The 22,016-nt window shown below is 38.2% G+C and overlaps 1 protein-coding gene across 2 annotated transcripts in view; it reads left to right on the forward strand.

Annotated features, from left to right (window-relative positions):
• arhgap24 (Rho GTPase activating protein 24) overlaps positions 1-21,626 on the forward strand; it is a 116,322-nt gene extending 94,696 nt beyond the window's left edge. The window contains exons 1-8 of one of the 2 annotated variants that reach the window (XM_084387818.1): positions 754-960; positions 7,868-7,990; positions 13,283-13,490; positions 15,169-15,301; positions 17,013-17,086; positions 17,949-18,070; positions 18,157-19,225; positions 20,023-21,626. In XM_084387818.1, the coding sequence (XP_084243944.1) occupies positions 7,885-7,990; positions 13,283-13,490; positions 15,169-15,301; positions 17,013-17,086; positions 17,949-18,070; positions 18,157-19,225; positions 20,023-20,266 (1,956 nt within the window). In that variant the 5' untranslated portion in view covers positions 754-960; positions 7,868-7,884 and the 3' untranslated portion in view covers positions 20,267-21,626. Of the gene's footprint in view, positions 1-753; positions 961-7,867; positions 7,991-13,282; positions 13,491-15,168; positions 15,302-17,012; positions 17,087-17,948; positions 18,071-18,156; positions 19,226-20,022 lie in introns of those variants that run through there. The other variant, XM_084387817.1, reaches the window with a different exon arrangement.
• Positions 21,627-22,016: the final 390 nt, after the last annotated feature.

Below are 22,016 nucleotides of genomic sequence, written 5' to 3' on the forward strand. Positions count from 1 at the left end.
CACACTGTTCAAGGAGGAAAGATATTGCTAATCGGTTTACTCACGGTGAATGCAAAGATGAGTAAGTTCAGAAACACTGGAGCGGTTGTTCAGGACTTCCTGAGGAAGGAGGGTGTGCGTTTCTAAATCAGGGAAACAGGAAAAATGCAGGGAATTCTGCATAGATGACTGAACAGGGAGTCGGTCAGGACAGATAATGATTGGGTGGGTGTGGGTGTGTGTGTGTGTGCGTGCGTGTCAGAAGGTCAGGATGACGAGACTAGACAGTTTTATATGTTTTGCATCATGAAAAGAAATGAATGCTCCATTTAACTGATTTATAGTGTGCAATAGGTCTTTTTTGGCCTTATAAAAATTACTATGGCAACCACAGTATTGTGGTAAGCTTTTATTATTACCTCATTATTTTAGTGCATTAATAAAACATTTCCCAGTAATAATAATAAAATCATATAGCTATTAATATGAATGAGGTTTCTTTAAGGCTTCAAATAATGGTAATAAAAAAGCAATTGAAAATTTCCACCATTATTTCTGAGGTAAAAAAAAAAAGTGAACAATGAATTGACTAAACATGGACACATGGGGTAAGTTATCACATTGGGAATGTGCCATTAAACATCATATCAGCTTTTCAGCAAAGTGTAAACTATGACAAATGTGAAAGCAAACTATGATATTAAGAAAATGGTGAACAAAATATAAACCAAGTAGCTCAAATATCAGTCTGTATGACGTCACGCAGCTCTAAACGCCAAACAAACAGCGTAGTGGCAGCGAGCGCGTGAGGGGAGGGACTGACAGCGCTGGTAATCCTATTGTGTCTCGCGCTGCCGGTGCGCGAGGTGCTGGTGTGTGTGGAGCAGTGCGCGCGGCCGTTTGGAACATAAATGGGATTTATTTCTGCAGTGCTTTGAGTCCATACGTATGTAACAACTACCCGCACCTGGAAGCCTAAGGGTTAGTATGCATACTGAGGCGTTGTTTTATAGTTTTGGCTTGTGTGGTGGTTTCATTTTGAAGCGCGCAAAATCCTGGACTCTGTAAATGTTGCGTGTGTGATTTTACAGAGAGTGTAAACAAGACTGGATTTACGTACTGAAATCGCAACTCTGGGCATTTGCATGTTAGATATACACAAGGGGGGAATCTAATAGAACGCGTTTGTTCTTGCGTTTAAAAAATAGACGTAACGCAAGCCTCTCGAGACGCGTTTTAAAAGTTGAACTATTTTTAACACTCTACCGCATGTTGCATGCATTACGAAAGTAATGTTAAACAAATAGTTTTTTTTTTTTTTGACAATGGATTTGACCTCATTCCTAAAATAAAACAAGTAGCCTAATATGTGTATCAGTTTACCAATATTTTACTGTGAAATTTATGAATCGCCTCATTATTTATGATGAAAATGACATTCCAATAATTACGTTTGTTTAGGTTTTAATTAAAAAGTTAGTTCCTTTTTGTTATTAGTTTGTATATTGGAATTTTGCATTATGTTAAGTTATTTGACACTTGTGTTATTTAGTTCATATTTACTGTAGTAAAGTTGTGTCATGTGGTGATGGTGTTTTTGTGGGTAACACTGTGCTCTATTTTTATAGTATTATCGACCACAGTTGCTGGAAGCACCAATTTGGTGAACTTGAAGTTTGGCTTTCCACATGTGTTATTATAAGCTCAATTTACTCTAAGAAACTGATTTTATTAGCTCAGATAGGCTTGTATATTAACATTACATGATGCATTGACATATACAGTTAATAACTGTGAAATATTGAGCAAACTAATTATCTAAATAATGAAATGGTTGGTCAGCCTACTCATTGCATCCACTGTGCAATAGAGGGTTAAAATGTGAAACTATCTTAAAAATGCAACACTTGTCTCCTCGTCTGATTCATATATACATACATCAACCATTAAAAGTAATCACATATGCAATGCAAGAATGCATCCTGAGACTTTAGATTATAAGGGCGCTGTTATGTCTCTAGATGTATTATGACATTATCTTGACAGATGTTAAAACTGAAGCATTTTTGTTTGTCTTTCTGGGATGTTTAAGGTTTTGGCCATGTGATGGATTGTTTCATATGTGAGAATTCCATAGGAGCAGCGCATGCAGATAAACATACAGAGCACAAGAGGAATGTGTGTCTACAGATCATTCTAATGTTGTTTATTACACACACACACACACACACACACACACACACACACACACACACACACACACACACACACACACACACACACACACACACACACATCATGCACTGATGGTCCATGCCTATACATTACACTATGTAAACCATCTCTCTAGTACTTAAACACACTGTCAAATAGCTCTCTATATAAAAATATATTGCTTTATGTGGTGTATGTTTACTCAAGTGTTATGTCCTTCTATGAATTCCCAGTTAATGGTGCCAATAAACATCATAACCTTGTCATTTGCATATTAGTTGGTGGCATTATATATCCAAAAAGAACTTAGACTATATCCTCAAAATGATGTGCTTTGCAAGTATAACTCATACTATAATTAATTTCTCAACTGCATAAGTGCTTTTTGATGTGTAAGCAATGCGTCTGGAAAAACAAGCACACAAAAGTATGCAATGATGCATTTCAGAGGCGTAATGATGTTATTTTAAATGTAATTAGCTCTCCCATTTGCATATTAGCCTTATTTATTGAAGATCGCTGGAGTAGATCTGTCAGCGGTGACATCGTGCTTGGCACATTATGGTTTGCTAACTGGCTCAGCCGTGCCCTGGTCATGAAGATGGGTGATTGTTGAACGCTCAGCGGGCACAAAGGGCTCTCGTTAGCCTCCTGAGTGTGTGAACTGGCACCGGGATCAATGGCAACGGGCTTGTGAAAAGCTGGTTCATTATGAACCCTTGAGAACTTGTCACTCACCCGCTGCGAAGTAGAGAGGAGCCGAAAGATGGACGGCGATCTCAGATCTTTAAAGCTACTGTTTACAAAGGGGTGCTGATCCTAGAACAGCTTTTATGGGTCGCCTCTATGGATCTATACTCATGGGAAAAGTCTAGTTAAAGAGGCACATTAAGGTTAATGTACAGCCAGGTGATGGAGGGGAGGGGAGAGAGCGTATGGGTCATAGATCGTTGAGTTCATTTGGAGAGGAAGGTAATCTATTAGAGTATCTGTCGGTAGTAAGTGTGGGGTCATGGGTCTCTGGAGTGAACTGAAGTGCTGATTAGAGCTGGTAAAATGGTTGAAGAAAGAGTCGTGAGATAGTTGAAGCAGTGTTGATGTTTGTTATAAGAAAATGCAGTATAGTTAGGCTGGCGGTATTTGTTTTCATGCCATTGTTTGGTACATTGGTTCCATTTAAGACGCTGTACTAGATTAGAGAGTCTTATTTTTTTGAATGGCTTCCAGCCCCTCCCAATCTCTCTCTTTTTTTTTTTCTTTTTTTTTCTGTACTGCTCATTGTACCTGTACCATTTTTTTCATTGTTTACCAGTTAAATCCATTTTAATCCATGCAGTGAAAGTGAATGGGGATGAATTCCAAAAATATCAACAAAAGCACTATAAAAATAGTTCAGACTAGCTTTATGGTGTAATACAAGTCTTCATAAGCCATATAATTATGAACTACAGTACACTATACTGTACACAAGTTTGGGGGGTCAGTAAGATTTGTTGTTTTAAATAAATTAGGCCTAATACTATTATTGAGCAAGAATGCATTAAATGTATAATGTCTTCTATTTCAAATACATTCTGTTATTTTGAACTTTCTGAACATCAAAGAATCCGGGAAAACATTGATAATAGTAAGAAATGTTTCTTGTTTACCAAATGAGCATATCAGAATAATTTCTGAAGGATCATGTGACACTGAAGACTGGAGTAATGATGCTGAAAATTCAGCTTTGATCACAGGAATAAGTGTGATGCAAAATATATTAAAATAGAAAACAGTTATTTTAAATAGTAATATTAGCCTTTCAAAGGCCTTGATGAGCATAACGGACTTCCTTCAAAAACATTTAAAAAAAAATCTTGCCCAAAAATGTTTAAAGGGATACTCCACTTTTTTCGGAAATATGCTCATTTTACATCTCCCCCAGAGTTAAACAGTTGAGTTTTACCGTTTTAGAATCCATTCAGCCGAACTCCGGGTCTGACGGTACCACTTTTAGCATAGCTTAGCATAGATCATTGATTCAGACGAGTCCAGTAGCATTTCTTTCAAAATGACCAAAGAGTTTCAATATTTTTCCTATTTAAAACTTGACTCTTCTGTAGTTAAACCGTGTACTAAGATCGACGGAAAATGAAAAGTTGCGATTTTCTAAACCTATATGGCTAGGAACTACTCTCATTCCGGCGTAATAATCAAGGAACTGTGCGGCTGTACCATGGGTGCAGCAGGCGTAATGATATGACGCAGCGCCTGAAAATAGGTCTAATAGGTTAGACAAACTTAGTCCCGGTCACGTTGGAAGAAGTTACCGAGCTGGGGACTATTTTCAGGCGCAGCGTCATATCATTACGCCTGCTGCACCCATGGTACAGCCGCACAGTTCCTTGATTATTACGCCGGAATGAGAGTAGTTCCTAGCCATATAGGCTTAGAAAATCGCAACTTTTCATTTTCCGTCGATCTTAGTACACGGTTTAACTACAGAAGAGTCAAGTTTTAAATAGGAAAAATATTGAAACTCTTTGGTCATTTTGAAAGAAATGCTACTGGACTCATCAGAATCAATGATCTGTGCTAAGCTATGCTAAAAGTGGTACCGTCAGACCCGGAGTTCGGCTGAATGGATTCTAAAACGGTAAAACTCAACTGTTTAACTCTGGGGGAGTTGTAAAATGAGCTTATTTCCGAAAAAAGTGGAGTATCCCTTTAAGCTAAAATTCAGGTCTTTAGTTTATAATCATGCCCTCTCTGTTCTCTAACCATTGAATTGGAGAAATTGACCTATTTTTAAATGTCCAATGGTTTTAATGAAACAAGTGTGAAATGTAATTTCAGATCCCTTTCTGTAGCAGTGACTGCTCACCAGTGTCTGTCCTTTCATTTCTAGATCTTTGGCCTCAGTGATAAAGCAGCCATGCAATGCAGCTGAGAGGAATGAGCTGGCTAGCACCTCCATCCATTCGTTCTCTCTTGGATGAAACAGGTGTCGTGTTAATTGGGAAAGAGGCCTTGTTTACTGCTAGATATATTCATTTACGATTCATTTAGCCTCCTCTTGGTCCTCAGGCGGTCTGTTCAGGCCTCTTGTGTGAGTGTGCATGTGTTATATGTGCTCAAGTGGTAGGAAGATGAGACCGCAGCAGATGGTGTGTAAACTGTGTTCTAGCCGGACCCCTGTCGAGTCTGCCCTTTGTTGCGCGCATGCATTCCTATGTGAGCGGGTCGGTGCATATGCCATGACACTTTAGTCTTGGCTTAGGTTGCCGTTATCTTACTCTCCATTCATCTGCGGCCTCAGGCGGTGGGCTGCTGCTCAGCATTCCAGCTTTTGTCTCCTTCATTTCCATTTGTAAAACAGGTGTGGATGCCGAAACACCAGAGCAAGTTTACGTAATGTAAATGAGATGGGTTGTGCTGACTTTTAAGATTTTTCGTCGAATGGTAAAGGTAAATTTACTGGTACTTAGGTAAATCTTTAAAGGGATAATCCACTTTTTTGGGAAATAGGCTCATTTTACAACTCCCCCAGAGTTAAACAGTTGAGTTTTACCGGTTTCAAATCCATTCAGCCGAGTTTCTGATATTTAGAAGAATAAATATTGACTTCCATAGTATATATTTTTTCCTACTATGGAAGTCAGTGAGACCAGAAACAGTCTGGTTACTGATATTCTTCTAAATATCAGAAACTCGGCTGAATGGATTCGAAAACCGTAAAACTCAACTGTTTAACTCTGGGGGAGTTGTAAAATGAGCCTATTTCCAAAAAAAGTGGAGTATCCCTTTAAAGATTTACCTAAGTGACATGGCAATGGAGTATTTGACCCAAAAACATTTAAGCAAACGGTTTTCAGAAGAAACACGCATGGTCAGGCCATTTTATAGTTTAGTCAAATTTTATTGCACCAAAATTGCAACATATTACTTTTTCATGGCAATTTTGCAACATTTTGGACCTTTTGTCACTACCTTTAAAACCTTGTAAATGACTTTCATTATGACATAGTAGTTTTACCTACCATGTCACCTATTAAGATTCATTTTCGAGTTTGTAAATTTAACCCCCTGTTTGGTTATCCAAATGAATTAAGGCAGTCGTTTTACATAAATAAAACTAACGCAAATATGACAAGCAAAAACAAATCTGACAAAAATAGGCCACAACACTCTCGGTTGTAGCACGAAAGCTATTTCCGAAGAATCAATCGCTCCGTTTCCTGGGGTGCTGTGCAGAAGTCAATGGAATCACCGCTGTCATTGTTCCTTCTGTGATTTCCATCTGCTTTGCTTCTCGACAGTCTATAAATACATTTTTAATGGTCGCCAAACTGATCTTGTTGCAGATGAAAATCGATAACCAAGACAGCGGCGACTCTCCGGAGAACTACACAAATGTATACAATGAATAATTTAGTCTTTCACTCAAATCATATCTCCATTAACTCTTAAAAATCTCTCTCAGCACACGGATCGGACATGTCAGACATGCTTTTAAAGACTGGTAATCATCTCTCTCCATATGGATGAGGGACAAAACAAGATGGATCCAGTATTGATCAGATTTTCTCTTGCTTTTTCTTTCTGTGAATCTATCTATCTTATATGTCTTATTTGTCCTATCTGTCTATCTATCTATATATCTATCATCTAAAATTGATTCAAGTCACATTTATTTTTATAGCGCTTTTTACAATACAGATTGTTTCAAAGCAGCTTGGAAAATAATGCAAAAAAGTTTGTTTCCAAAATAGCGTCACAGTCCAGCGATACAGTTATCGTAACTGTCACCAGTGTATCGTATAGTAACTTACTAACAGTAAGTTAGTTCAGTGATGTTTCATTTTAGTTGTAAAAAAGTTATTAATTTAGTCGCTCTGGAGAAAACCGTCCAGCTCTGTTCAGTTCTCATATAATAGTGTCAATGCAGGCAGATCAATATTATTGTTGAATATTAAATTAAATGTTAAATTTAATATCCCCAACTTAGCAAGCCAAGCCAATGGCAACAAAGGTGAAAAAGGCGAGAGTGGCAAGGAACCAAAGCTCCATCAGCTGGCAGAATGGAGAAAAAAGTGATGCTTTGTTAAATTAAGTCTATTGTTAAGACTTTTTTTCTTTTTTCTGCTGTTTTCTGCTGTAAAACTGTAGCAGTTTTAACCTAAAGTAAAAAGTCTTTATTTTTAACACTTTTTCTATCAAAGTTGTAATTTGAATTCCTCAAACGGCCCATGCATGCTGTTCTCAAAAACAAGACAGACACTTCATTCCCCAGCAGACTAAACATGTGACATCACCTCACATCCACCGAGACAAACCCATGCTCAAAAGTCTCAGGCTCAGCTCCCTTTCACAGATGTCAACACCTGTACATTTGTAAATAATGGCTTTGAGTCAGGGGTTAATGACAGATCACAGAAGTGTCAGTGAGGTTTAGTACACAAAGGCATGTTCATGTCATCTTTCATGACCTAATTGGTGGTTGTCATGGTTTGTTGAAAGGAAAGTTTTGGGAGCTGAATGAGATTTAGCCTACCTCACTCTTGCATATTGAAATTGTGTATATATGAATCATTTTTGCTATATTTTAAAATTTCAAATGTATTTAAATGTGGAAAAAATGTTAACATCTCAAATCAACAAACATCTGACCATTATTTTAATTTTCTCTCTTTAGGGGGCGACAGGGAGCGAATGACATCCAACCATGAGACGTACCTTCTTATGGCCAGCACACAGAATGACATGGAGGATTGGGTGAAGACCATCCGCAGGGTGATATGGGCTCCGTTTGGAGGAGGTGAGCTTCTGCAACCAGTTGGTCTGAATAAATCCGCATTGGTTAATGGTTATAAACAGGCTGGCCACAGTTTTACTTTGCTTTACTTACACAGCTCAGCTTTGCTATATATTATACTACTGTATCCCCTGGTTTCACAGACAGAGCTTAAGTCTAGTCCCAGACTAAAATGCATGTTTGAGCTTTTTTAACTGAAAGCAACTTGCACTGATATATCTTAAAAGATGTCAGTGCCATTGTTTTGTCTCAAGATTCACACCAGTAATGTTTTTTTCTAAGGCATGTTTATAAAAGCTACTTAAATGCTCTAATTGAACTATAAGGCATAATATAATAAAAGGGCAAAAAAAAAAAGGCCTAATATAATATAAGGTCTAAAATATGCAAATGAAGCCCAGTAGAATCATCCAACAACAACATTTAATTATAAGGCACATTTAAGCACAATATAGATTGATCCAAAGTGCTGTACATAGTACAAAGCAGGTCTACACTATCACAAAAAAAATAAAAAAATCGAGCAACATGCAGTAGTTTGAATCAGCGTTATGAACAAATCAGTTGAGTGAATGAATCAATGACTTACTCATTTATTTGTTTGTTTGATTGTCTATGTTTGCTTTAGATAAAATTAAGTCCTTACAACCATTTGGATTTTTGCATTGCATTTTTTGCTATTTTCATGACAACTTTCAATATTGTTATGCAAAACAAATATTAAAAAATATGATTCTTTTTTTTTGTTTTTACTTTAATACGTAAATGTAGCAGTGTTTTAAAAAAACCTAAATTAAAATGTCCTCATTCATTCATTTTGACTTTTATTCTATTTTAATTCTGTCAGTGTCTAAAACTCTATTGAACTTTTTTAAATGATTACGTTTTATTTCATTAACAATTATATCATTAGAAGCTTAATTATTTTCTGTAGTTTTTACTCAAGTTGTATCTCTGGGTCAAAGTTGGAGCAGGTTGCATATATTTAAAGACTCAATATAGATTTCATTTATACAAAAAAAATGCCATTAGGCCTTTAAGATAGTTGCCAGTTTAATTGACTCTCGATGTGAGTGGTGTAATTGCTGTTGGGTTATCCATGTCTCTCTATGAGCGTGGTAACGAGTGATCTTGTTCGTTGCTGTGTGGGTGTGTTTAAATGTGTGCTATTTTTTTCAATCTCACATACAGCACTAACATCATTAGACTGCCCACTTTCCAATTTCGGCTTAAAAGGTTTGTTCACCAGCCTGCAAGAATGGCTCATACGTCTGAATGATCCCACTCTGTGTGGGCAGAAATGTGACCCAGCCTCAGGGTTGAGGGTACCAAGCCAGACTGACCAGACAGACTGCATACTGACAGCATTGAACTTGGAGAGGCATGTTGTGGATTTTACAACTTGTCCTATATGATGTCCTACATTTTTTCGCATAACCCCCCCCCCCCCAGTGTTTCATACATCATTTGTTTAATTACTCAAAAGTTGAGTTATTTGTAATACCTGGGGCCAGCACAGTGCTTTTGTGACCGTTTTGTAATCTCTTTAATCTCCCAGTTTGTTTTAATCTATATTTCTATGTGAACTCAATTGGTTCACTGGACTTTGACAAATGGAGACTTTGTTACGATTTTGGTGGCATTTCTGTGTACAAAGCCATTCAAATCTCATAGCCAAAATAATTAAGATTCCTTAGGAATGCATTTAGTGTTTACATTTGTAGTTGTGAAAGTGACATTCCCTCCCAAAGTCAGTTGATTTACCTGATAGGTCAAAGGTCACTGAGTCAAACAGTGTACAATATCCCACTGTAGGGGTTATGTGGGGTTTCACGACCACCCAGTTGCAGTGCGTGTGTTCTAGTCTCCTCTCCTTGACCTTTGACATCTCCGTCTCAGATTTGATTTGAGCATGTGTGTGCAGCTGCAACAAGTTGATAATTCATTAGATCGCAGTCGTTGTTTATAATCATTATCAGATGTAATTAGATTTTGACTTGTTAAATGTTATTTGGCTTTTGCAGTGTGATTACCCTTCTGTCAAAGACTTTATCGGCTTTCAGAAGTGACATTTAAGTGTATTTGTAGTTAATGGAGTATTGACTCTCTGAGGATGACACTTCCAGTGGGATTCAAGAGAGATCACATATTAGTTAAAAGTTTACTTGACTTAACAAGGAACTTTTCCAACCTACTTGTGACCCATTAGACCCATAATGCAAGATGTATAAATTACAAAAATGACAAACTATCAGCTTATCAGAACATCCAGTGTCAAGTGTCATTTTATAATAAAGGATAAAGTCAATAATTGTATCCCTTTAAAACTAATCTTTGATCACCAAAATTACATATTTAAAAGTGTTTTCCTTGAAAATTTCTTCATGACTTAAAATAGCTTGAATGTAACTCTACACCCTTGCCTCATTTAGTATATGCGGTTCAATGAATATGCAAATTAGCCCCGCCTCCACTCACTCACACCAGCGATTTCCAACCGCGTTTTTGGGACTATCTTAGGTACACTGCATTTTTAAGGAGAAAATACTTAGCAATGGTGTTGACTTATGAATTTACACATGGTTTGTCTTAAAGCATATTAAAAACACCACATTGAATATATGTATGAATATTAAAATAAGAATACTAAAAGTAAAAATAAAATGAAAAGGAAAGTCATTATTTTCTCATCTCCTCCTGTCATTTTACATTAAAGATGAATTTGTTAAATTAAAAAGCTCATTTAAATGCTCATTTTACTGTACTCGTTATAGTGTTTGAGATGTTAATCCTGCCCTAAAGGCTTAGACAGAGAATGTTTTTATTCTTCATTCAGGAAGATCAAAGAAACAATCTGTCTGTGTTTAATCTTTTCCGCCAATGAACTGGAAGACCTTCTAGGCTGAGAGTGATTTGCCCACAGCCATTGTGGCGCTTTGTGCGGAGCACCGTTGTTCAAACGTCTACCAAAAAACACGGCGGTGTGAACAGCAGGAATGAGGGCAGAAGGCTGGGAACAGCCACAACAGACGATTACACAGCTAAGAGCTTAGCAACTTTTTTTTTTTTAAACACTAACCTATAAGGGGTGGAGTGGAGGGGGGTTGTTTTGGCCCTGTCGTACTCGAGTACAGGTCAGGTCTGAGCTTTGGATGGATGGAGCGGTTCGTCTCCTCCCCTTTGAATCCAAACCTCCTTAAAGGAGGGAAAGCACTCTACTTCCAGACATACAGGAGAAGGGAACTGGTAAAATACAAGGAATGGCTTTAGGGCAATCTGACCAATCTGTGGACGAAAAGGAGGCAAGATGAGACTAAGAGAGGGGATGAGAGGAGTGGAGGGGAGACCAAAGAAACTGCAAGAGAAGAGCTCAAAGGGTGTGAAACCGTAACGAGGGATAAAAAGAGATGAGAAAAGACCATCAAAAAAAAAGAAGAGACATCCTCAAAGGTATGAGATGAGACATGAAGACCTGAAAGGTGCAAGAGCGTAATGAGAGGAGAAGATAGTTTGCTGGGAGAGCCGGTCTGCCAGCTGCTCATATTTGATCTTCTGTAGGATAAGAGTCGCAGAGCAGCACAAAGAGCCTTGTGTGTGCGGATACATGAGGTCAGCAGAAAAGCCCTGGACAGCTTGAAGATGGCATGAAGTTAAGTGTGTGTGTTTGTACAGTGCTGATAATTGCCTACTGCTATTGTGAAGTCAAAGTCAACATGACAAAAGACAACTTAACCCAAATGTGATATTAAAGCGCTGAGCCGAGGATTCACAAACTGAGTGCTTACAGGAGATCCAGTCATGAGAAACCAAGGTGAAAGCCAGGAGAACTCACCGAAGGGAGAGAAAATCCATCAGGAGATTACCTTTGGCTGGAAGCACAAGTCTGATTCATCAAACTCTTTTCATGGGAAACTAGAAACTCGTGCAAGAGCTTCTGCATAAATCATTAAGAGTTGAAGCCAAGTGAATGTCTACATTCAGTTTATTTACTTTAGTTCCTACTGTGTTTTAGGCAGATCACTATCTCACACCTGTGTGGTCACCGTAATAACAGACATTGCTTGTCCAGAGATGCATCGTTGGAAATTTCTGTGTTTATTCATCCAGAAAGGATCTATGTAGTATACAAAGCAAGTCCTTTTTCTGTCAGCATTTTGAGTTCCAGTTGCGGTCCAAGTGTGGATATTCTCAGAGTTACAATGTTCCCAAAGCTTTTTCCCAAGAATTTGGTTGGAGACTCTAAAAGTACTAGCCGGGACTTAACGTTGTGGATGATATTCTTGTGCCATTGTGTTTTTGTACGGATATAGTGTGACTGCAGGCCACGTCGGACTTATTGTTGAAGATGCTCGGGGGAAGACAGTTCGGATGCACTTTCTTGCATCCTTTATTTTACTATAGTTTCATGCACAGAAGCGTCTTCCGTAAAATTAAAAGTTGCGTCAGCTTCAAACATGGTGAGTCAGACATTCTTTTCAATGTGAAAAAGCAAAGAAAATTTCTTTTTTTTTTTCTCCATCAGCTCAGTCAGGAAAGGGCAGTAAATCCCTTCCTGTCTTCTAGGTTTAGTTGAATTTGTACCATCTTGTACCCTCGTCTGAGTCCGGAGACCCGGAAAGCGCCACCGATCCAAAGCTTCCAGGAAGTCTGGCCTAATCCCGCTCATATGCATGCCACATGTGATTCACGCTTGTTTTCAGCCTGACTGATGCAGACAAAAGAACAGGACAGGAGAGGAAGTGTGCGATTTTCTTCTCAGAGGGCATGACATGAAAGAATAGCTTAAATCAGGCTTCTTTAGCAGCTCTCTCCTCACTGTTATGGGGCTTTTTTGTCTCTGATACAGGAGAACAGGGATCAATCTATATTTCCACTTGAGCTAAAACTCTATTTTAGCGCTCTAAAAGATCTGTCAAATAGCTCCAGACTTATTTTCCATAATAATATTACAGTTGCACACTAACTGAAAATATTCACATTTAATTTAGGCATGTAAATTCAAAGCATTATAAATAAAGATTCAAAATAATAAAAATAAAAAAAAACTGCAGAGCATACATTTATTTGAACTGAAACTTTGCAACTTTTTGATGTCTAAATATTGATTTATGAGAATCATTTGATTAATGGACATATGTAAATAATTTGATTATTGAATCTCTATATATATATGTATTAACAAAGAATTTTTTTTTTTTGCTGGGCTGTGTCAAGGTTATTGTGTAAAATCAGCAGAAGTTTCCTATATGTTAGCTTGTGTTTCGGAATTTTCCTTTATGTTGGCTTGTGTTTCAGGAATCTTTGGTCAGAAGTTGGAAGAGACAGTTCGATACGAGCGACGTTATGGCAACAAAATGGCTCCCATGCTGGTGGAGCAGTGCGTGGACTTCATCCGCTGCTGGGGTCTACGAGAGGAAGGGCTCTTCCGTCTGCCCGGACAAGCCAACCTCGTCAAAGAGCTTCAGGATGCTTTCGACTGTGGAGAGAAGCCGTCTTTCGACTGGTACTTGCTCTAAATACACTTATAGTCTCTGTATGAATTATTTCAAAAGGTGGTTTTCACAGCGATGCCATAAAGAACCATTTTTGGTCCTCCAAAGAACCTTTCAGTGATCAGATCTTAAAAGACTTGGACTTATTTTACTTACTATGAAGAGCATTTTGAAAGTCTAAAGAATCTTTTTCCACTATGAAGAACTTTTTGTGCAAAATAAAGGTTCCCAAAAGGGTTTTTTGCAGCAATGCCATAGGAAAAAAAATGTTAAACATTCAGATATGCTTTGGATAAGCATATCTGCTAAATGCATACTGTACATGGTGACCTGCAACATCTTTCTCTTTTCAAATACCATAGCATTTAAATAATGCCTGAACTGAGTCCTAATTAAATGCATTACGAAATATTTTAGTTTACTCTGGCTCCAGTGACAAATCAAAGTGAAAAGACACAGTTGACAGCTCTGTTTAGAGCCTATGAAGCTTGTTCAACATACTTTCACTTCATAACAAAACCCATTAGTGTGCCATCTTTTTGCTTGATCAAATTGATTTGCTTTCTTCTCAGAAGTCTGCCATTACAATTAAGCAGAACCTAAATCTGGAATATTTATCCACACATTTGCATTTATGAATTAGCAAGACAAAATCTTCCTTTTTAACAACACCAGGTTTTTATTTAGTCTTATTCTCCCTTTATATGACGTTCCCCAAATGACCTATTTTCCATTTAGTATAGATGATTATCCAGAGTTAAGACTGAAAGTGCAGTATTTTGTCCATTTTAATGGAATGTCTCCTCATTACATTACATTAAAATGTAGACGTGGACACTTTCTCTTTTGGGAGGAGCTTTCTCTGTACTTCCATGATACCAAACGCTTCAGATAACACCAGCAGCTGTTTTCCAGTTGATTTACAGTCTGTGATTTTAGCGATGGCTGTCAGAGCTCCACACAGAACGAGACACCAGGAAAAGCACACTGCATATTTAACACAGTTCGTATTTAGATCTTGTTGGTGTCTGAAGCAAAGGTGATAATTATAAAGGGTCATTGCTCAGAAAATACATTTGGCGGTTACATTATACAGTACATGTGCCAGCTATTCCTGTACAGCCCACCCAGGAAGTGACAATAAATCCAGCATGTTACGGCGTCACCACAAGCCTAAGTCCTCTACGGGGAAGTTATAGGGCTGATCAGTGACGGGCTAGTACTTGATTTGATTTAGTACCAGCTTCCTGTTACTCATCATTAGATACTCTGGGATACCGACACATGGATGTCCACATGGCCCACAATCTCTCTATAGGGTGTGTTGACACTTGTAGTTCAGTTCTCTTGGTTCTTTTGATCCGGGCCAAAAAAAGAAAATGATACATTTAGTCCTTGTTCGCTTGGCGTTCACACTGTCATTTTTAACACCGAACCTAAAGATGCAAAACAAAACAAGTTCATTTGTAAGCGAACCGAGACCCACATTTTCATGGGTCTGGATGAACCACACTATTAGAGCAATTGCACCAAAGTTTGTTTTAATCGAAGTGTGAACACCCACTTAAAGTGTCCTACACTGTTTTACATGCTTTATTTCTTCTTTAATGTTTAAAACACTGGATGCTTCTAGCTTTTCATTGGTCACTTTAACATTAATGTGTCTACACTTCCCATCTTTCTCTGCAGTAACACAGACGTTCACACCGTAGCATCCTTGTTGAAGCTGTACTTGAGAGAGCTGCCTGAGCCGGTCATCCCGTTCTGTAAATACGAAGAGTTTCTGGCCTGCACCAAACTCCTCAGCAAAGACCAGGATGAAGTGAGTCACCTCATAACACATTTAATAAAAAAAATGAAGGCATGAATGGTTGACCATCACATTGCAAGCATGCGACTGTCATGAGTGTCATTAATGATGCAGGTTGCCAGATACTATATACGCTACGTTTTTTAATGTTGTTGAAAGAAGTCTCTTGATCAATAAGGTTGCATTTATTTGATCAAAAATAGTGAAAACAGTTATTTTGTGAAATATTATTACATTTTAAAATAATTTATGTAATTTTTTCCTGTAATGCAAAGCTGAATTTTTAGCATCATTACTCCAGTCTTCAGTATCACATGATCCTTCAGAAATCATTCTAATATGCTGATTTGCTGCTCAAGAATAATTTATTATTATTATCATGAATACAGTTGTGCTGCTTAATATTTTTGCGGAAACTGTTTTTCAGGATTCTTAGATGAAGAAAACAAGAAAGTTCAAAAGAACATAATTTAGGTCTAGTTAAAATAATCTTTTGTAATATTGTCACTTTTGATCAGTTTAATGTATCCTTGCTAAATAAAAGTTTACATTTCTTGCAAAAAACAAACTACTGACAGTTTAACTTTCTCAGCAAGTGTACATCAAATTGTTGGAAACATTAAGAATACAATGTGTGTATGCATTGTGTTATGAATTTCATTTAGCCACATGTTGGACACGTGTTTTTGTTCACATGTATATTTCACTCCTTACTGTTTAAATAGGGATTTTTTTGTTTGTCTTGCTTACTTGTTATACTATTCGATCAACTTAGGTCAATTAAAATGAGGCAAATTAGGCCTAAAACTGATCCTGCAGTTGTTTGTCATTTAGTGTTTTACAACACTTGGTTTAACAGACTGAATAAAAGCGTTTCATAATGCGTCTACTGTAGACTCAAGGTATTGTTGACCTCTTTGGTGCCATTCCTCGTGCTATTTCTCATTTCTGTTTGAGTTTGGTTCCCACCAGCAGGCTGAGAGAATGGCATATGACTCATCACATTATTCTCCTGCAGTCGTCTTTCATCTTACATTTATCCTTATTTTCGCTGAGCCCGAAGAAGAACGGGTCGACCCTGAGGAACGGAAACAGCCTCATTCTGACTTTAATGTTCAACTTTTACCTTGCATAAATCACCACTGTGTCCAGCCAGAGGCTTTTCAGGATAGATTCAAAGTGCACAATGGGGTTTTGCAAGATTGAATTTAATTTACTGGCCCAAGGTTTTGAACGAGATTCGTACCTGTGAGAATCCCTCAAGTACGGTACGCACAAAGAATCGTGGTACGATGTCAAATGAAGCTGAAGGCTGTACTGGATCCATTTGTTTTTGAGAAATAGCTTTCTCATGTGGTGCAACAAAATCATTTTCCTCAGAGAGAGCCTGCAGGGAAAAGACATATCAACCATGATAAAAACAGATCTGGGATGGAGCGCGTCATTAAATCTAGACAGTCATCAATTGTTAAACTCATTGACCCATGCCTAGACGAATAGCATAGTTATAACAAAATAAATTGCAATATGAATATTTAAAGTCAATTAGGAAGAGTTCTAAAAGCAATTGGATAGGTTAAAATGTATTTTGATTTAGTAAGTCTTTAAATTATGTATATTAGTCCAGATCATTTCAAATTGAATTACAGAAGTTGGTTCAAACAAATGCATATATTTCCTTTTTTATATATATATATATAATTTGTATTTATTTTTTATACAGGGAATGAAGGAATTAAGAGGGCAAGTAGAAGGTCTACCTCTGGTGAACTACAATCTACTTAAATACATATGCAAGTAAGTGATTTGTTTTATTTTATTCCTTTGTGGCTCATCACATTATGCATTAAGGTTGCATGATTCTGCAGGTTACATTGTAATATATGGCAACTCTCTTTATAAGTGAATTAAAGAAACATTTACTTAACTGTAACAGTCTTTGAGTGAGTCAGTAAATTAACTCACTCAACGGCAAAAAATAAAGGAGCAACAGCACTCTTGCTTGTTATATATTATATTATATTTTAAGGAGCCCTATCACATGCTTAAAAAAAATTAAGCTATATATATATTTCTGACTGCATATTAAGAATTTGTTCCTTGTTTTAGTAAATTATGGCCACAAATTAAGAATGAATTCCTGCAACTTGTTAATCTGTTCCCTCTTTTTAGTAAAGCATGGCCATGTTGTGCAGTACAGTTTTGACTGACCTGAAACAAAGGAACAAATTATTACAATGTGGCCATGATTTAGTAAAATGAGGGAATGGATTATTAACTTGTGGGCACAATGTATATATTTTTTCCACGTCATGTGCTGGGTTTCATATAAAATATAATCTTTTTATTTTATTTTTATTTTATTTTTTGCCACGATCAAGTTCCATCCAATAAACCAACCAACAAATAAGTAAATATTACTACATGGCTATTTTATATTAAGTTAACCATGCGATAATGGCTATTGGGTTTGTGCCTTGTGGCCAAGGCTAATGACCTTGATATTTAGGTCATACCTCTCACCACTTAATTTTCAGTTTTTATGTATTTACATATTTATTTATTTTTATTTATGTCCAATGTTACACATTTAGATGTGTACATTCAGTTGCAGAAATCTCAGTTGTAAAGTTAAGACCCTTTCTTTCTTTGGATTTAGGTTTTTGGATGAAGTTCAGTCTTACTCAGGTGTGAATAAAATGAGTGTACAAAATCTGGCTACGGTCTTTGGGCCAAATATTCTGAGGCCAAAGATTGAGGACCCGGTGACTATAATGGAAGGTAGGTCTTTTTGTCCTTATCTCTCACTCCAGACACGATCTAAATCGTGATTATTTTAGTGTTTGAGCAATCTGTCATGTGTTCAGGCACAGTACTGGTCCAGCAGTTGATGGCCGTTCTGATTGGCCGGCATGATGTTCTTTTCCCACCCGAAGAGGACCATACTTGCACCCTGGAACTGGTTAATAATAACAACAATGAGACACAGAAACGGCCTGCAAATGGTCAGCAACAAAACAAAGAGAACAATAACACCAGTGGGCAATGCACCTGGGACGCACCCGAATCACCCACTCGGGCTCCTCTGGACAATGGCTCTCCCCGCTCGGGCAGCCCGCGTAACGGTTTCACCGGACAGCGATTCGAGGTGACCCGCAGTCCGCCACTGGCGGTAAAAAAGAACCCGGCTTTCAGCAAAGGCAGCGGGATTGTCACTAACGGATCGTTCAGCTCGTCGTCATCGTCCTCATGTGACGCCAATCAGGAAAAGACTCAGACTCTACCTAATATAGGCACCCTGCATGCCCGTCGGACGGGTGCGATAAAGGGCTCGGGCACTAAAATGGGGGTCCAGAATGGTGTCGTTCGAATGGGCATATCCAGCACTGATATGACGATTGGGACTCTGAATGGGCGGAATGGACTCTGGGTGCCCAATGGTCACGTTACAATGCGTGAGGTTAAAAGTCGAGACGCCGAGCACCAGCAGAACCGCCTGTCCACATACGACAACGTCCACATCCATCAGCAGCAGACGACACAGCCCAGTCTGAGCAGCAGCTGTGAGGACAAACAGAGCGTGGATAGTGCCACATGGTCCACCTCGTCTTGCGAGATCTCCCTACCGGAAAACTCAACCTCCTGCCGCTCCTCTACGACCACGTGCCCAGAGCAGGACTTCTTTGGCAACAACTTCGAGGACCCTTTGTTGGACGGGCCAGTACAGGAGGACAACAGACTGGTGGCGGACGAAAAGGAGCAGCGGACCAGTGTTGGAGGAGGCCGGGGAAGCAGAGGAACCAGCAGCAGCGACAACAGTGAAACGTTTGCCATCACAAATGGACCGACCAACCACAGTGCACTACACAGCCTGGTGGCCAGCCTCAAACAGGAAATGTTCAAGCAGAAGAATGAATACGAAGCCAGGATCAAGAGGTGAGAGCCATGTTTAACCATAAAATGAACTTTTTTGACTTAAAGCTAATGGTACCAGGCTACTGTTTGCCTTTGTCCTTGTCTTTGGTAGGAGAGTACTCAAATAAGAGATGTTTTTCACAGTTTGAATGAAATTGAAAATGTATAGAAAACAAATGAAAATCTGATTTAATTTTTCACCCTGGTTGTTTCCAACCTGCATGCCTCTCTTTCTTTTGTGGATCAGTTTCAGTGATGAGAGATGCTGCAACAAATCAGTTTCCATCTACTACATTTTTTTAGGTGATCTGCAGAAAAAGACCCCACAAAAATGGGAAAACATTAATAATCACCAAAAACACACACACACACACATAAGTCACTTTTCAAATGTATTTTCCCTCTCGATAAAACTAAAGTAAATGTGTAATTAAACATGTATTTTGTATTGTTATTACAATAACATAATAATAATTTTATTTAAATTATTTTACATTTAAAAGTGGGAAAATACATTTGAAAAGTGACTTTCATTCAGGTGGTCTTTTGCATAACTTAAGTTCTCTTGGATGGAAATATAACTGATTTGATGTCAAGCCTGATGTGATGCGTCTGGATGCAACATTTTTGCATTCACTTGGATTTCTGGCAGAGATTAATGTCTAAATTCATGGTGTTTGTTCTTTTTTGGAGTAAAAAAACAAACAAACTGCTTCATTATAGAATTAACTTTCACCTAAATAAACCTTTTAAGTGTTTTATTAAACTATCACAGTACTAAAAGTGTATTCACCCACCCTTTCCCATCTTCTTTGTAGCCTGGAGCATCGGAATCTAGAGTTGGAGACCGTGATGGCGAATCTACATGAAGAGCTGGACCAAGAGAAGAAGAAATACACCATGGTGGAGATCAAGCTGAGAAACGCAGAGCGAGCCAAGGACGATGCAGAAAAGAGAAACGAGATGTTGCAGAAAGAGATGGAGCAGTTCTTCTCCACCTTCGGAGACCTGACCGCGGACCCGCGACGGCCCGACAGAGCCAACACCATCTGGATCCAGTGAGTCTTTTCATCCACGCTTGTGTTGAGGACAGTCTATTATTAACATTACACTGTGTGGGCTGTTCTCAGACAGAACGTGACTAAATCAGCCTTCACGGCATCTCCTCAGCCGCTGTCACCTGTCCGTTCGATTCAAAGGTTTCGACGCGGCTGAGCGAAGCCCATTGAGCCAAATTTTCAGAGCTGATTGCGGACCAGTTGTGAGATTGCTGTTGGATTGAATTCATAAAGAAAGATGATGGGATGATGCAGCTTGGCTAAGGTGAAAGATGTCATGATGAAACCTAAAGAAAGGGATATGCTAGAAAATGAGTGTCAAACTGAAAGAAGTGGATTCTGACTCTAAATAATGACAGAAAACCTTTGCTCTGAAAGCGAACGGTAAGATGAACTCTTGGCTGTTACAGTTGAATGTGAGAAAACGAATGAATTATGAGAACGAACAATGAGTCTTAGATGATGGGAAACTCCTGAAGGACGACAGAACCAGGAATGTCACTCGTATTTCTTCTTGTGATCCAACCAAACGTGTCCTTGAGCTGTCGTGTGTCCTCTTGTGTATATAAAGGCGAAACGATGTTAACAATTCCACGGTGAAAAACAAATGTCTGTATAAATGCAAATTAATGTTTAATGTACGTACTGATATTTAAACAGAATTCTCAATGTGTTACGTATACATTTTATATCAAGGCTTTTCCTTGCACTTACCGTGAGCATACGAGTTGCTGTTGTTTTCAGTATGGTACGAATATGAGATGTGGCAAACATTTTGAATATCAATCAGTCTTTCCTGGTGCTTTTTTGCATAAATTTACCACTGCAAATAAACATTTTCTTCATCAGTATTAAAAAAATAAATAATTGAAGCATAAATCTAACAATTTAGAGAGGTACAAAATGCAACTTGTGGCCAGAAAATAATATATATATATACTTTGAATAATGTCTCAGATAAATTATAAGGGTTTTAATGTATTTTTATTGGGAAAAGACAAAAATACTGATGGAGAACATGCTTTTTTTGCAGTGCATCCCGATATGACCAAAACCAATTAGACAAGGAAACCTGTAAATACTGGGCAAAATACTGGGAAAACAGGGCAAACGCTCAGCCTGTCTTTGTCATTTGTGCCTGTCGCACATCATTTGCTTTCAGCGGTGCTAGACGAGAGGAAGTCTGTTAAAATGAAGACTAAAGACTTGACGATTCAAACCCGATGGGGTTTGTTCATCTCTCGGACCACGTGTCTGTGCGTTTGTGGTCATTTGCCTTGTCACAGCTGTCCATGCTTCTGCTGTAGCTTGATGCATTCAGTGAAATGCAATGAAATTAAATTATGTGACCTCATTTAAACTGTCTTAAATTGTCTGGTGTTATTGTATCAGTCGCTGGGGCCGACCACACATGAAATCCGTGGGTGGTCTGATGTGTACAACCACAAAATGAACATTATGAATCACTACAGCATACTCCCAAACAAACTCTGGACATTGACTATGAAAAATCAATATCCCTTTGAAATTTCCAATTATAATTCTTGTGTGTTATAATTCTTAAATGCAACATAAAACACACACGATGACGCAGAATGCAACAAAATCACGGGGATATTGACCCGATCTTGTTCTTATGCTGAATGGGCTTTCATCCCACTTTACAGTGTAAATGTGCATGTATTTGCTGGTGTCGATGTTCAGTTAGGCAGAACATTTCTCAGCACAGTGTTGCAATCTCTCACTAAAAGATG

Source organism: Rutilus rutilus, assembly GCF_951802725.1.
Source record: "Rutilus rutilus genome assembly, chromosome: 18".
Taxonomy (NCBI): domain Eukaryota; kingdom Metazoa; phylum Chordata; class Actinopteri; order Cypriniformes; family Leuciscidae; genus Rutilus; species Rutilus rutilus.